Here is a 14,682-nt window from a genome sequence, read left to right as displayed (position 1 = left end):
CGACTCTAGACTCAGCTCTGCCCCCAAGCTCGGGGCCAGCCTTGCCTGGGCTTTTGCCTTTCAAAGGACACACCCACCCCCCGGCCCCAGAAGCAGAGCCCCAGACCTGGTACAGCTCCTCCTTGGTCACATAAGGCTTCCCTTCGGAGCTCAGGGCCCGGAAGGCGCTCTCGATCTCCTCGCTGGACTTGACGTTCTCGGTCTCACGGCTGATCATAAAGGCCATGTACTCTTGCAGGGAGACGTGGCCATCCCTGGGGTGGGGGGCAAGGTAGTGAGTAGGGAGGGCACAGCGGGAGCCTCGGGCAGAGCCACTTCTGCTCCTTCCCTGACGGTCACCTGTTAGGATCCACAGTATCCAAGATGGCCTCGAACTCAGGGTCGGGCTCCCCTTCCTCCACCATGGGCAGGTCATAGCCCAGGGAGCGCAGACAGGATTTGAACTCCTGGTGATTCAGCCGGCCGGACTTGTCCTTGTCAAAGTGTCTGTGCCAGAAAGCCGACGCCTCAGCCCAGAGGTCCTGCTACTGAGCCCACCTCCCCCAGCAGGGAGAGCGCAGGAATACTCACTTGAACATCATGCTGAATTCTTTGAGGGCCTCCTCAGTCACTCCTGTTGTGTTCCTGGAAGGAGAGACAGGGTCAGGGATGGGGTCCTCCAGCCCAGGCGGCTGGCAGCACGTGTCCCCCGCCCCCGCCCCAGGCAGCCGCGGGCACCTGGCCTGGATCTGCTGCTCCAGGTTGTGCTGCATGCGCATGCCCAGCTGGTCGAGCTGGTCCCACTGCTGGGCCAGGCCCACGGTGCTGTGCTCCGTGTACTTGTTGTCCAGGATCAGCGCTTCCTCCATGGCCGCCCCCAGGTCTTCAATCTTCTTGAGCTGACTTCTCATGGCTCGAATCTCCTGGTGTTTGCGCTGTGGGGCGAAGGGCAAAGACACGTGGGTCAGGGGTTCTTACCTCGGTCCCTGGGCTCAAACGCCTCCTTAACAGCCCTCCTCAGTCTCAGCACCCCAGCCTGAGGCCTGTAGGGCTGCCTGCAAGGGGAAAGGAGGGACTGGATGAAGCTAAAACCCTACAGCCTCAACAAAGGCGGAGGCTTCAGTGTGAGAGGCACCGATCAGCCGGTTGACCTGCCAGGGCAACGGGATACAGGAGACCCAACGAGCCTCTTCCTGTCCAAGCGGGGCTCCAGGCAGCAGCCTCTAAAGTGACGGCGGTCCTGGGCTGCTTTAAGGCAAGGGAGAAGGGGGGCATCCAAGCAGCCCACCTCGTCCCTGACCTGCAGCCAAGGAGGCCTGCTGGCAGAGGTGGGCAGAATGGGCACTTACTTTGGTAGCTTCAAGCTGAGATTCGAGGGTCCCAGATTCTTCCACCATGCAGGACCTAAACACAGACACGCAGTGAGGCAAGAGGCCTGATCGTGAGTGTGAAGTTAACTTTCCTCAGATTAAAGGACCTGCAGTCTCGAATTCCTTTTACTGAGAGAACAAGACCTATCTGCTATTGGCTATCTTTTCTCAGCAACCCTGGGAGCCAGGGAGGGCAGGTACCGCTACTCCAGTTTCAGGGCTTAGAGGCTGCGGCCCAAGCTGGCATTCACCCACAGGTGAGGCAGGCTGAGCCCCACCCGGCCTGCTCTCTGCTCCCCAGCCGGGACACTGTCGCACGCGGCTGGCTCCTCAGGCCCAGCCAGGCTGTGACGTGGTGCCTGAGCCAAGCCAGGCCCTCGAAGGGCACCTGAGGAGCCGACTAAGCTCCCCCAGGACAGGGGGGGCTGCGGCCCCAGGGGAGGAGGGCACCTGCACCGCCCCGCCACCTGACAGGAGGCCTGAGGGTGGGGGGGAGGCCAGCGAGCCGACAGCCACCCAGGGGGCCCCGAGGAGGGCACCCACGCTCCAGGGGAACTAACGGCAACGGGGACGTGGTCAGAGGGCCCCTCGACATGCAAACTGGGATGCCGAGATCATGGCCAGATTGGTTTTGGAAATTGTTCTCATTCTGCCCAAAGGAGGGGTGGCTGTGACTAAACCCCAGGTTCAGGTTCTGTCATCTAGAGACACAGCGCCAGAGGCTCCTTCCAAGGCCAAGTTTTGAAGAGCGAGGGGCCTCTGGGGAGCCTCTTCCTGACGTAACAGTGTGAGATCACAGAGGCCACCAGTGAACAGACAAACGAGGTTACGTGCAGGGACAAGTCACACTGTGCACGTGTCCTTCATGGGGTCGCGCCCGGCCTCCCCTGTACCCACATTTGCCCCCACCTACCCTTTTAACACCCAGCGAGCCAGCGTTAGCTCTGGAATTGCCCCAAGTTCAAAGTGCTCTAGCAAGGCAAGGCACCAGGCTTCCTCCTACCCCAGCAGGTCAGACTCCCAGGCACACTACGTCCCCCCAGGACAAGCACCCCCCACCGGGACCTGGGGGCAGGAGGGTGGGCGCTGGTGCAGTGGGAGGACAGATCCCTCCTGCCCACGTGGCCGCGGGCGGTGGGTTAGTCAGAAAGCAGAGCCGCCTGGGGGAGTCAAGAGTGCATTGGTAAAACCACAGTGAGGTAAGAAGAGAAATAAGAGGAGAAAAACCTTCCAGACAGATCATCCCCAACTTCATACTGATAGACACGAATGACCCGACGATACGCTATGCTATTCAAAGAAAAGAAACCAAATGAATACACCAGAGGAAGGGAGGCGAGAGCATACCGAGACAGACACACCACAAGGCCCAAGCTGGCAGTGCACAGGCAGGGCCACCTGGTGTCCCGGCAGGGACCCGAGCTGATGGCTGGCCTGGGAGGGCAGGCGGCCTTGCAGGGGGGCAGGTCACGAGGGGACCAAGCGAGACGGGACAGGGCTGGGAGGAGCCACACGGTAAGGGGAGCAGGGCACCTCGTGGACACACAGACCAAGACCAGCAGACACAGCCATGGGCACCGGGCAGGGAGAGTGGACACCAGGGCGGCACACGAGCTCCAGCTGAACCTGGGGTCCCTAAATGCCCCCCTGCTCTGCCTTCAACTGGTGCTCATCAGGGGGCACCTTCTCCTGCTGCCTCCTCTAACACCTGATGGACCTGCTTGCTGGGCCTCTGGAGTGCTAGTCTAAGCCACCGTGGTCCTGGGAGACAATGCAAACGTGCCTGATCCGAGCAGAGGCCCCCGGCCTGGAGAGGAGGCCCCCCGGGACTGGGCAGGACAGCCCTACGCCTCTCAGGGCTCCTCCCAAGCCCTCTTCCCCATCACTCAGAAACCCTGGGCCCTTACGCTTCCTATGAAGGCGAACGACAGCCTCAGCCCCCAGAAGTCAGTGCACAGGGGACTTAGCACGCCAGCCCGAGCCCCCTCAACACTGTCGTCCTGTCTCATGCCCCTGACCTCTGTGGGACTCAATACGGTCCCATCAGACATGGGGCCAAAAGGCAGAAACTCCAGGGTAATCCCCACAGCTGAACGAGCAAGGGGACTCTCAGCTCTGGCCTCTGGCCTAGTCTCTCTCCCTCAGGGAACCTTTGGAACCCGAAGAGGAACATGGGAGTGGCTCCCCTTCCTGGACCACAGGCCATCAGGGCAGGGGGCAGGTGCCAGGAGAGGGGCAGGCGGGGGAACGTGCAGCCCGCCCGGGACGGGAAGGCCCATCCCGCGATCCTCTGCAAGCCAGGCCACAACGGGACGGAGGGCAGAGAACAAGCACATGAGACACCACCACACCACGAGCCCGCAGAAATAGGAAGTCAATATTAACCCATCGAGGAGATACGTTCTGTGGAGGCGGGATCCAAGCAGCCACAAGACAGGGCGGTGTCCGGACAGCAGCGATCGCGAGGGGCAGAGACAGACAGGAGAGAGAGAGAGACAAAACCGAGATCGTCAGTACCATGCCGACTCGACTCTGCACCTCCGTCACCGTGCAGGGCGGCTGCGCTCAGTCCCACCCAATCCAGGACCAGCGACTCGTCTCGGGAACAGTTTCCTGGCGAACACCCCTCAGTCTGCCCACCCCTCCGGCCCCAGGGCTGGGCACTCGGACCCCTGGATGCGCTCCCAGCAGTGGGGCCGGACCTGGTCTCCTGGATCCACTGGTGGAAGGCGTTGGCGTGCTGGGCGAACTCTTGGCGCAGCTTGTCATTCTCCTCCTGCCGCCGCTGCTCCTTCTGCAGCTCCAGCTCCCTTTCCTAAGGACCAAGGAGGCAAGCAGGGATGAGATGGTTGGACGGCATCATCAATCTAATGGGCAGGAATTTGAGCAAACTCCGGGAGACGATGAAGGACAGGGAGGCTGGGCGTGCTACAGGCCATGGGGGTCGCAAAGAGTCAGACACGACTGAGTGACTGAACAAGGAGGCAGAGGCATGTCACCACGCCCCTTCTCAGACAGGCCCAGGCTCCGCTATTGCCAGCCTGTCTTAGCATCTGATACAAACAGGAAGTATTTTTCTGAAAGTGGACACAAGATCCACGCCCTTGCGGGGCCAAGGAGGACGAGCTATTAACCTCAGCCCAAAGACAGCACAGAAGGCATCCGGGAGGCATTCAGCAGCTCACATGCCCCAAGACGCCAGACTTGGGGTGGGGCGGGGGGACTCACACACAGTGACTTGTGATAAAGGAAATTGCCCTCCATCCCGACTCCTCACTCCTCATGAAGGAAGGGCTTCCCTGCCAGGGCCTGGCCCTCCTGCGGGGAAGCACCTTGATGATCTTCTGAAGGTTCCTCCAGGTCTCCTCCAGGGCCTCCATGGTGAACCAGGTGTAGGGGTTGGAGGCCACGCGGAAGCTCTTGATCTGGCGGTCCAGCTCAGCTAGCTGGTTGAAGTCGGCCTGGGCCGAGCTCAGCGAGGAGCGGAAGGCGTCGTGGGCCTCTCTCAAGGCCTTGATCTCTTCCAGGGAGTTGCAGCGCACTGGGTCTGTTAAGTCCTCCTCTGCATTTTCAAACCAGCTGTTGAAGGCTGAAGCCTTTTTGGCAAAGGTCAGGAAGAGATCCTCTACCTGAAGGCAGAGGTGACTGAGTGAGCACAGCTGCAGGTGCCTTGTGGGGCCGTAGGGACCATCCTTGGTGGGCGAATCGGCGGGCAGTGGTGTGGGGCCCAGGAAGGCGGGGCTCGTTCCCAGGGCATCTTGCTTGCTCACCGCTCTGGCCCCCTTCTCCCACTGCTGAGGGGCCTCCATCTTTCTCCCATGTTCCCCTTTCTGGGATGAGCAAGCTCAGTGTCCCAGGTGCTTCCAGAGCAGCAGCCTCATGAAGACAAGGGCCCCACCTGGCTGGTTTATGTTGATCCCACGCCCCCGAGCAGAGCTGGGTTTGCCATCCACGTCTGCAGAGCTGGCCGGGGCCGCGCTTACCTTGCGGAAGTGACTCTGTGCCTCCAGCAGCTTCTTCTTCCGGGTGGCCGAATTGGCCAGGAGCTGGCTCCACCTCTTCATGAGGGCAGCGTGGCGGGCCTCGATGGCCTTGGACTGAACGTGCTTGGCGGCCAGCAGCTGATCTTTGAGGGCAGTGATGTTGGCGATGCCCTCCTGCTGGAAGGCCTGCAGGCCAGCATCGAAGGTTTCCTGGAAGGAGGGCCGAGAAGGCAGGGACAGCGTTGGGGCGAGAGACGACTGCGCTCTGTCCAGCGCCCCGGCTGGGATGGCAGCCTCAAGTCCCCACCTTCCCCTGACACTGGGCCAAACCTGGCCACTGTTCTGCATCTCCTCAGACCACAAGTCCTGTGACAGCTCCTCCTCATCCCCGCTTTTAGCCTGGGGCTGATGCAAAAGGGCAGACTCGCCCTACTACCTCTGCCAAGAATGCCCACCTGGCTCTCCCTTGACCACTTTCAATTCACCTTCCGTGACCTAGCTTAGATGTCTCCTCTGGGGAGATGCTCCCATCAACCCCCGCCTGCTGGAAACCGAGGCAGATACCACTTGGGTGAGGCCCACACCCTGCGGTGCTCAGCCCTGTTAGCACCCAACAGGCTGCAGCTCAGAGGCTTCGTCTGAGAGCGTCCTGAGGACCAGGCCTGTCTCTCACCAATCATCCCCAGGGCCTAATATAACACAGTCCAAAAAACATGCTGACCATCATTCGCCCACCAGGGAATACTATGTGAGTAAAATCCAATCATCAGTCAAATAGCTGTGACTGACCTGTTTGGTGAGGAGAGTTTGGACAGAAGACAGATCTCGACCATAATCATCTGTCTTCAAGCTGTTCTCCTTTTCACCTGGAAAACCAAGCAAGAGTAATCAACTACCCCATCTCAATTTAAGAAATAAATGAACAACAACAACAAACCAAAAGACAAGAACACCCAGGCACCTACTGTCTCGCTTACATTTAAATTCCAGTACCACTGACAGCAGTCTCTGAATACACCTGAGCTGGCTCCTTCCTGCATCCAGGCCCCTCCTCTACGTCCCTGATGAAGAGGTCCCTCCTCCAGCCTGTGCTGGGTGTGGTTCAGTTGCTACTTATGAGACAGCCATTACCAGGGTCACGTGGGTCCTGAGATCAGTGCAGGTGCCCTTGCTGGGAGGCTGGACCACACACACTCTGGGCCCGTGTAGCTCAGGGGGCAGTGCTGATGCAGGCTGGTCCTGCTGGTGTGGCCCTTGTGCTGTGACGCCCAGGACCTTGGTTTGGTTAACCCCCACTCTGGAAGGGGCATCAGGACTCTGCTGTTACTAGTGGTGTGCCCAGTGGAGAGGGTCTCTGGTATGCCCACTTCCCGCCAGTTTCTTCTCCACAGAAGAAAACCATCTGCCCAGGAGGGAATGAGACTCTGGTGGCACCGAGGCCACGCTTACCGATCCAGGACTCCACCACATCGGCCTTCCAGTTGAATTGGAGGAAGGCCGAGTTCTCGTCGAGCTTTGCCTTCCTCTGGGAGGCAGCCTTCTCCAAGTCTGACACTTTTCCGTTCAAGCCCTTCATCTTGGAAGAGATGTTCTCCTCATGGTGATTGTTCTAGGACAAGGAGAAGGCAGCCGCCATCAGTCTTGCCTCCGCCGTGGTTACCTGATCTGCACCTCCCGCTGCCCGGCGGGCTCGCAGCTGCCGAGACGGGCCGTGCCCCCTCTGCCCCTCCACCCCAAGGATGCTTGGAGGCTTTTCTGAGAACAACAGAGTAAGAGTCTCACAGAGATGAGCACTAGCAATGCCACTCCTGGAAGTAATAATGTGGAATGTGATAAAATGTTTGGTCACGACGAGGTACTCACTCGTATTATTTGTGATAGCAAAAAATGAGAGAAAGCCAAAGTAATTATGACTTACTGGCTACTAAGTGTATCCCATAAAAACAATGTCTCAGAACAATATTTTCACACTGGGGATATTAAAAAATATTAAGCTCCAATCACTTTGATTCAGTCTTGGTCAGAACTGTATGTGAAAACACAAACTGTTAAGTCAGCATAAGATTTAAGAAGAGCAAATGAAGACTGTTGTTGGGAACAGTGCACCAGGCTCTGCCAGATCAAAGAACAGTGGAGAGCGCCGTCTCACAGGCTTAAAGGACAGAGAACGCTGCGTGAGCGCACGAGTGTGGCGAGTCCTGCAAGCGCCTCGTCTTTGTGGACACTGGTCTGTATCCGAGATTAGCCTCTATCAGGTTATTTGCCCATGAGGGCAAGAAAGAAGTAAAGCTCCTCAGCAAACATGGATTTTAACTACACTGTTACCACCTGTGGAGCAAACACCAGGAGCAAACCTCTAATCTGATCGCCAGGGCAAATTCTGTGATGAGGAATCTTAATCACTCATTATGTGTTTGAGACAGGAAATCAGAGTTGGTAGAAGTCTTCTGTCTTGTGGAGCTCATGACAGATTGAGGGCACTGCATTTAGCCTGGATTTCAACCTGGGAGTGACCTCACTTCACTGCTGCTGAGAAAGTACCAAGACGTCTTGCTTATTTTTTGCTTTCACCCTAAAAGGCTGTCTGAATGCAATGAACCTTGAGTTTTAACAGATGCGTCTGTCTAATGTCCTGGAGAGCAGTTGGATTTTACCCTCGATGCACACCAATTCAACAGGTGCCATTTAACTTTGTGGGTGGCTCTGCACTAGAACAGAGTCTGGGGGTTGGGGGGTCCAACCCACAGGTGTCAGCTGGGTCCATCTCTGGTGGGGGCTTTAGGGGTGACGACCTGTGTGTTCTGCCACCTCTATAAAGAGCTGAATTCCTGGAGAAGAAACTAGAAGAGCAGCCCCATGGCAACGCCAGTGTCCCAGAAGGACCAGCAGGGCTACTGTTTTGCCTAATTAAGGCAGAAAAATTCAAGTGCTGCAGAGTCAGCTTTACTCACTGACTTCAGAAGAGGAGGGGATTCCCTGGTGGTCCAGTGGCTAAGACTAAGCTCCCAATGCAGGGGGCCCCCTGGTCAGGGGACTACATTCCATATGCTGCAGCTAAGAGCCTGCATGCCACCACTGAGACCCAGCAAAGCCAAATAAATAGATATTAGCAAAAGAAGGAGGGCTATCCAGTTAATCACGGAATACAGGGACGGAGCTGCTATTGGGAAAAGAGGCTCGTACCCATGGGCCAGGCTCACCTTCTTAACCAGGTCTTGTCCGTTAGTGCAGACGTCATTCACTCGGTCCTTGTGGACAGTGAAGTCCGTCTCGAAGGCTTCGTGTTTCTTCAGCAAGCCCTGCAGTGGAAGCAGCCAAGCCAACTCCTGAGAGCCTGGCATACATGTGGTGGGCAGGACTACAGAGGAGCAGGACTGGGGGTGCCCTCACAGGGACTCCAGTCAGCTGGGGCAAAGACGACAATGGATGCAGAATAAACTGGAAATCATAAAGTGTTAAGCATGACTAGAGGTGGGGGAGCCAGGGAAGGCCTTTCTGAAGAGGTGAAGCTCTTGCCAGTCAACCAGCACAGGCCTTCTGTTCCCTGGAGACCACAGAATGGACACAGTGGAACCTTCAGATAAGCACCAACTGAACAGGGATGCCTGCCCTAAGATTTAACTCAAGCATGTCTCCTGGGGGCCTTCAAAGTCTCGTCTTTCCCTCCACACAGCTGAAGCACCGGAGACAGTGGCCCTTGTGTTGGCTTTCAGGGAACTCAGCAACGCAGAGGACAGGAGACCACTGCCTGCCTCTACTGTCTACCCGCATCCCCCGACCACCTGGGAGGACTCCCTGGCAGGAGCGTGGCTCAGGGGCCGCTCCAACAATCGGGAATGCACACTCTGCTTCCACAACTGGGGGCACGGATGGAGAACACTCAACTACAAAGTGCCACTCCTATGAAGAGGGAAGCCGGGCTGCTCTGTCCCACAGGCCAGGCCTTAAAGCCCCTGCAGCCTGGCCTTGGCCTCTGTTAACACCGCCCACAGAAGCTGATCTAACTTTGTTGGACAGTGAGGCCACTGAGACGTCCCAGTCAGAGCCATGTAAATGACGTCATCATGGACTTAGCCCAGCAGCCCCCTGCCTCAGTGCAGCTGTGTGAGAGCAGCTGAGAAAATGCCCATCAAGGCACAGATCCATGGGAAAGAACTGTTCTCTTTAGTGTTGTTCCACGGCAACAGCTAACCAATGTCCTGAGGAGGTGTGTTATGGGTTGAAACGTGTGCTCAATATACCAAGTGCTAGCCCAGCACCTAGTAATGTGACTGCAACTGAGTTAAGACGTGAGTGTCCGGGTGGCCCTAATCCAGTGCGACTGATGTCCCACACGTGTGAGAGGAGGAGAGTCCCAACATGGACACACCCAGAGAGAACGCCATGGCAAACGCAGAAGGAAGACCAGCTCCTGGGAGAGCAGGACAGAGGCGGGGCTGCACTGCTACAAGCCGAGCTCCCGGAGCTGGAGGAGGCAACAAAGTGGGACAGCAAGGCCCTGCTGACACCTTGATCCCGGACCTCTGCTCCCCAAACCAAGACAAAACAAGCTCCTGTAGTTTTTAAAGCCACCTAGCTTGTGGTAACTGTTAAGGCAGTCACAGGATGCTGAAGATGTCCCGGAAACCTGTGGTGGTGATACCAGCGATACTGCTGAGCTGACAACAGGGTTCCAAGAACCCCATGAATCGAGGCAGACAGAGTCACCCCAATTCTGTCTACACAAAGGCAAGTGTCTCTGACATGGGCTCCTGAGGACTGAAAGTCGCCAAGGAGACCTTGCCTGACAGCCCTGAATGCTCTCCTGGTAAAAGCATGGCCACTGAGCAAGCTGGCGAAAAAGGTGGTCAGCAGACAGCAGCCCCGGTCTCTACCTGGATGGCAGCGAGAGTGTCTCCGTAATCCTCACTGGCCACCAGGGTCATCTTCTCATTGATCCAGGCTTCCTCCTCCTCCACATTGGCTACAAACTGCTGATATTCCAAAGATTCTTCTAGCCGCTGGCCCCTAATCGCAGGAAATTGTTAAAAGAAAAAAAAAAAAAAATCAGCCATAAGCTCCTCTAACTTGGACGCTTAAAAACATGAGTGCTGAGTGTGTGTTGTAAATTGTTCATTCAAGCCCTTCTCCTCCTCCTAACATGAAACAGCCAGTGCTGATGAAACAGGAAGCTCTAGAACCACATGTGGGGTCCAGCTCGGGACTACATGTAACGGGACCAGCTCAGCCTGGGGCTGTCAGAGATGCTTCTGAAGCAAGGTGACTGTGGCACGGGCACCTGCAGGAAGAGGTCCGGAAGGGCTGGAGGGCCCAGAGCCCTGAGCAAGCCCCACCCACTGTGCCCCCAGCCCACTCACCGGGCGGCTGCCAGCTGCTTCAGCTCCTTCCAGTGCTCCACGAACTGCGCCAGGCGCTGCTGAATCTCCTCCTTCCCAATGGTGTTGTCATCAGACAGCTTCTTTCCAGTGTCCAGGACACCCTGACAGGTAAGAGCAATTAGACTCAACAGTGATCGCGCCTGCTTCTACATGCTTCCAGGAAAGGGTCTCAAAATCCGATTCAGACTTTCCCCACCGCTCTCTAGAACGAGGGGCCATAAACACTGCAGAGACCTCAGTGAGACGAGCTTGTCCAGGCACGTTCAGCCAGGAGGTGGCCCCTCACCTGAATGGCCGGCTCGTGGGCAGCCAGCTCTGCCTCCAGCCGTTTGTGCTTCTTCCTCAGGTTCTGGACGCCCGTCAGGTCGCGGCCGTAGTCCTCTGAGCTCACCAGCAGCTTCTTCTCCCTGGAAAACATAGGCAGTCAGCATCTGTGTAACTGGAGCTGCGTGGTCACAGAGCTGTGACGTTCACAGACCCCACAATCTCCTTCCTGCGTCTACCCACCCCTTCAGGAGTGTCTGCGCCGCTCTTCTAGGGAACAAAGCCTCCACTTCCCAATGCACAGAGACCACGCATGTCTCAAGGAGCACCCATTGCAGACACCCTATCAATCTCACCTCATCAAACATACGCCTGTGAAGATGCTACTAGAGACAGCGTTTTTTAAACAACTCTTTTTTAAAATTCTGGCCTCATTGTGTGGTATGTGGGATCTTCGATCCCGGACCAGGGATGAAAACTGTACCCCCTGAAGTGGAAGCACCAAATCTTAACTGCTGGACCACCAGGGAAGTCCCATAAATAGCTTTTTAAGGAAGTGAGGAACTGAGAGGATATTGGCAAAAAGAGAATCGGGTGGCAGAGGATGAGATGGTTGGAAGCCATCACCGACTCAATGGACATGAGTTTGAGCAAACTCCAGGAGCTGGTGAAGGACAGGGAAGCCTGGCATACTGCACTCCATGAGGTCACAGAGTCGGACATGACAAAGCGACTGACAATCAACAATCACAATCTGTCCTTAAAAATGGTCTGTTTACATGCCGTATCATCTGAAAAAAGTACACGAGAATTCTGGGGGTGGGATGATAAAAACAAAGCACAGCAAGTTTCCCTTCCCCCAAGCAGCAGTCTTCCCCAGGTGGACCTCACTAATGTTACCAGTCACCTTAGGGCGGGGTCTAGACAAGCCCTGGGCGCCATCACCCACACTACCATATGGAGTCTGTGCTGGTCACCATCACCAGACACAGGAGGGGAAGCAGAGACATCCCACCACAGGTGTGTACCAAGGCTGGGCCGAGCGGGGCCCAGAATCTGACCCATATCCGCCTCGCCACCAGGATCCAGGAGAGAATGAACCCCAGGGTTCCTAAGGCTATGGGGACGCCGAGCGCGAGCACGTACTTGATCCAGGACTCCTCATCGTCCATATCCCGGAAGAACTGGTGCAGGCGGTGGGACTCATTCAGCCTAGCTCGCCGCGAGGCGGCCATGCTCTTGATCTTCTGGAAACGGGCGTTGATGGTGTCCCGCTTATCCTTCACCTGGGAGGTGTCGAAGGCGCTGCTGGTCATCAGGCTGTCTGCCTGGCTGTTGAGGTCCTTCAGGCGGTCCTGGGGCCAGGGACACAGCAGAGGGTCAGAAATCTGGGTCTCCTGCAAGCAGCTGCTTGTGAATCAGAACTTCCTCATTGAGGGGCTGGTTTAGGGGTGTGGACCCCTGGAGCTCTAAGAGATCAAAACTATTTTCATAACAATACAAAAACACTGCCTTTTTCTTCTCTTTCACTGTGTGAACATTTGCACTGATGGTGCAAAACCCACAGTGGGGGTGCTATTGCTCAAGTTAGTGTGCAAACTATGAGCAGAAACCTGATTCTTCACTGCCCCCACTTTTCAACAGAAATCGCTCTTTCACTTAAGCAGATCCTTAAAAAAGAAGCCAAGTTGTTAATTTTATTACACATCCATCTTTGAGTACATGTCATTTTCATATCCCATCTGATAAAACGGGGAACCCACACAAAGTACTTCTGTGGGTGCTGAAGTCCATGACTGTCCAAAGGAGAAGCATGTTCCGAGCTGAACTGGCCACTTCTTTCACAGACCATCATTTTCACTCGGAAGAATGGCCAATAAACTATGGTCATTCTTAACTTTGGGAGTGACAAATACTTTATCGCGGATGAATAAAGTGAACCTGTCACTTTAAAGAAAACTGAGTTTGTTGCTAATGATAAAATTCAAACTTTCATGAGAAAATTAGAATTCTGGACAACTGGCATCCACTTCCAGGAGCCTGACAACTTTCAGATACCTGAAGACCTTTTTCCCCTTGAGACTGACTCTAAAGGACCTGGTGCATTTGGGGAAGGACAGCAATGTTCATCCCTGAGTCTCAGAGCCATTTTATACTCTAAACTACTACTGACAACCCGTAGGAGAGTTTATATAGATTTTACATGTCAACATTTGCCATTAAAAATTAAACGAATCGTTACATTAAAAAAAAATGTTTAAGTCAAAAAAATCTCAGCATGTTACCCACTGTATGTTCTCATTTACATGACACTCTCTAATGACGAACTAGAGAGATGGCGAACAGATCAGCGGTTGCCAGGAGTTAGGGACAGGGTAGGGATACAGCTAGAAAGGTTATAAGGAAGCTCGTTTGCACTCACAGAACAAGGCTGTATCTTGCATTTGGTGGTGGTGACACAGATCCACACACTTAACACAACTGCGTGGAACTATGTGCATATACGCACAGAAACAAAACTGAATGCGTACAAAAACTGTGAAATCCAAATAAGGTCTATGAATTGTAGCAAAATAAGATAGCTGAGAAAAATGTATTAACCTGGTTAAAATAAACCCATCACAAGTTAATATAAGTAACATTTCTTAGGCATAATTTCTCACTTTTGCATGTATAATGCCCTAGACCCTTGCCTGGGCGCCACTCTGCTCACCTCGTGGGCAGAGATATCTGCCTCCAGCAGCTGATGTTTTTTTAGCAAGTTGTTCACAGAAGCCAGGTCTTTGCCATAATCCTCAGAGGCCAGCAGGGCTTCCACCTGGGAGTGAAAGGGGAGATTACTGTTGGCTGTGAACGTCTGTCCACACGCTGCTGCTCTGACGTGGTGTGACCAGCCCCGCTGCCCACGCCTTGCCTGTCTGTCAGGCACAGACTCAAGGGCCCGTGAGCGTGAACACTCCAGCTGCCTTCACTGTGGCACGGTGGTGGAACACACAAGCAGCCCCACTCTCCTGGGGAGCCTCCCCTGGGCAGAAAGCACCGGTGTGCCCAACAGCACAAGAACGGCATGGAGTGCTTTAACCATGCCCGCGTTCCGTGATGGCCTGAGGCAGTTATCCAAACGTTCACCAAGAGCTTTTCATGACTTGAAATAACACTACCAATACAGACCAGTGATAAATTACTCATGGGCTCAAATACACATAGAGCCACAGCTAAACAAACACTCATGGAAATAAGTGTGGACCAGATGTATATAGAACAGTGGTCTCTAAAATTTTCTCTTTAGACTTTCTATGATCTCTACACTGTCTACAGAGACTGTATGACTAACTCCAGCTTCCTGGCCCTTTACTGTCCTATTTCCACCTGGGCATAGGCTTGGGGGAGTGGCCTGCACACAGACCCGACCACCTCCTCCTATTCGCATTCTTTGTGGAGACAAGCGATCCACATCCCACACAGATAAGCTCTTCTCTTCTCTACATCCCCTCCCTCTGCTTAGAAACCCGCTGGAGCACACAGCTCACACCTGACGAGGAAGTTTCCTGTTAAAGGGGATGTCGGGGAGAGCCCTGCCTGTTCACAGAACCTCCTGGGGGGAAGGGAGCCCCAGCGTCACCTCAGAAGCCCCCTGGGGGGAAGGGAGCCCCAGCGTCAACTCAGAACCCCCTGGGGGGAAGGGAGCCCCAGCGTCACCTCAGAACC

General features: G+C 55.1%; 1 protein-coding gene across 12 annotated transcripts in view; it reads right to left on the bottom strand.

The window, feature by feature from the left end:
* SPTAN1 (spectrin alpha, non-erythrocytic 1) overlaps window positions 1-14,682 on the bottom strand; it is a 58,421-nt gene that overhangs the window by 649 nt on the left and 43,090 nt on the right. For 6 of the 12 annotated variants that reach the window (XM_040225277.1, XM_040225279.1, XM_040225276.1 and 3 more), the window contains 18 exons: window positions 13,688-13,792; window positions 12,121-12,329; window positions 10,997-11,117; window positions 10,690-10,811; window positions 10,207-10,339; window positions 8,533-8,631; window positions 6,782-6,941; window positions 6,122-6,198; window positions 5,333-5,542; window positions 4,682-4,978; window positions 4,052-4,164; window positions 3,735-3,752; window positions 2,577-2,639; window positions 1,329-1,383; window positions 718-914; window positions 571-624; window positions 340-486; window positions 107-254 (listed from right to left, as the gene is read on the bottom strand). In XM_040225277.1, coding sequence (XP_040081211.1) covers window positions 107-254; window positions 340-486; window positions 571-624; window positions 718-914; window positions 1,329-1,383; window positions 2,577-2,639; window positions 3,735-3,752; window positions 4,052-4,164; window positions 4,682-4,978; window positions 5,333-5,542; window positions 6,122-6,198; window positions 6,782-6,941; window positions 8,533-8,631; window positions 10,207-10,339; window positions 10,690-10,811; window positions 10,997-11,117; window positions 12,121-12,329; window positions 13,688-13,792 — 2,328 coding nt within the window. The remainder of the gene's footprint in view (window positions 1-106; window positions 255-339; window positions 487-570; window positions 625-717; window positions 915-1,328; window positions 1,384-2,576; window positions 2,640-3,734; window positions 3,753-4,051; window positions 4,165-4,681; window positions 4,979-5,332; window positions 5,543-6,121; window positions 6,199-6,781; window positions 6,942-8,532; window positions 8,632-10,206; window positions 10,340-10,689; window positions 10,812-10,996; window positions 11,118-12,120; window positions 12,330-13,687; window positions 13,793-14,682) is intronic. The other 6 variants (XM_040225287.1, XM_040225282.1, XM_040225284.1 and 3 more) reach the window with 2 other exon arrangements.

The sequence above is a fragment of the Oryx dammah genome, unplaced genomic scaffold (genome assembly GCF_014754425.2).
Source record: "Oryx dammah isolate SB20612 unplaced genomic scaffold, SCBI_Odam_1.1 HiC_scaffold_25, whole genome shotgun sequence".
Lineage (NCBI taxonomy): Eukaryota > Metazoa > Chordata > Mammalia > Artiodactyla > Bovidae > Oryx > Oryx dammah.
This window is presented reverse-complemented; position numbering and strand designations above follow the sequence as displayed.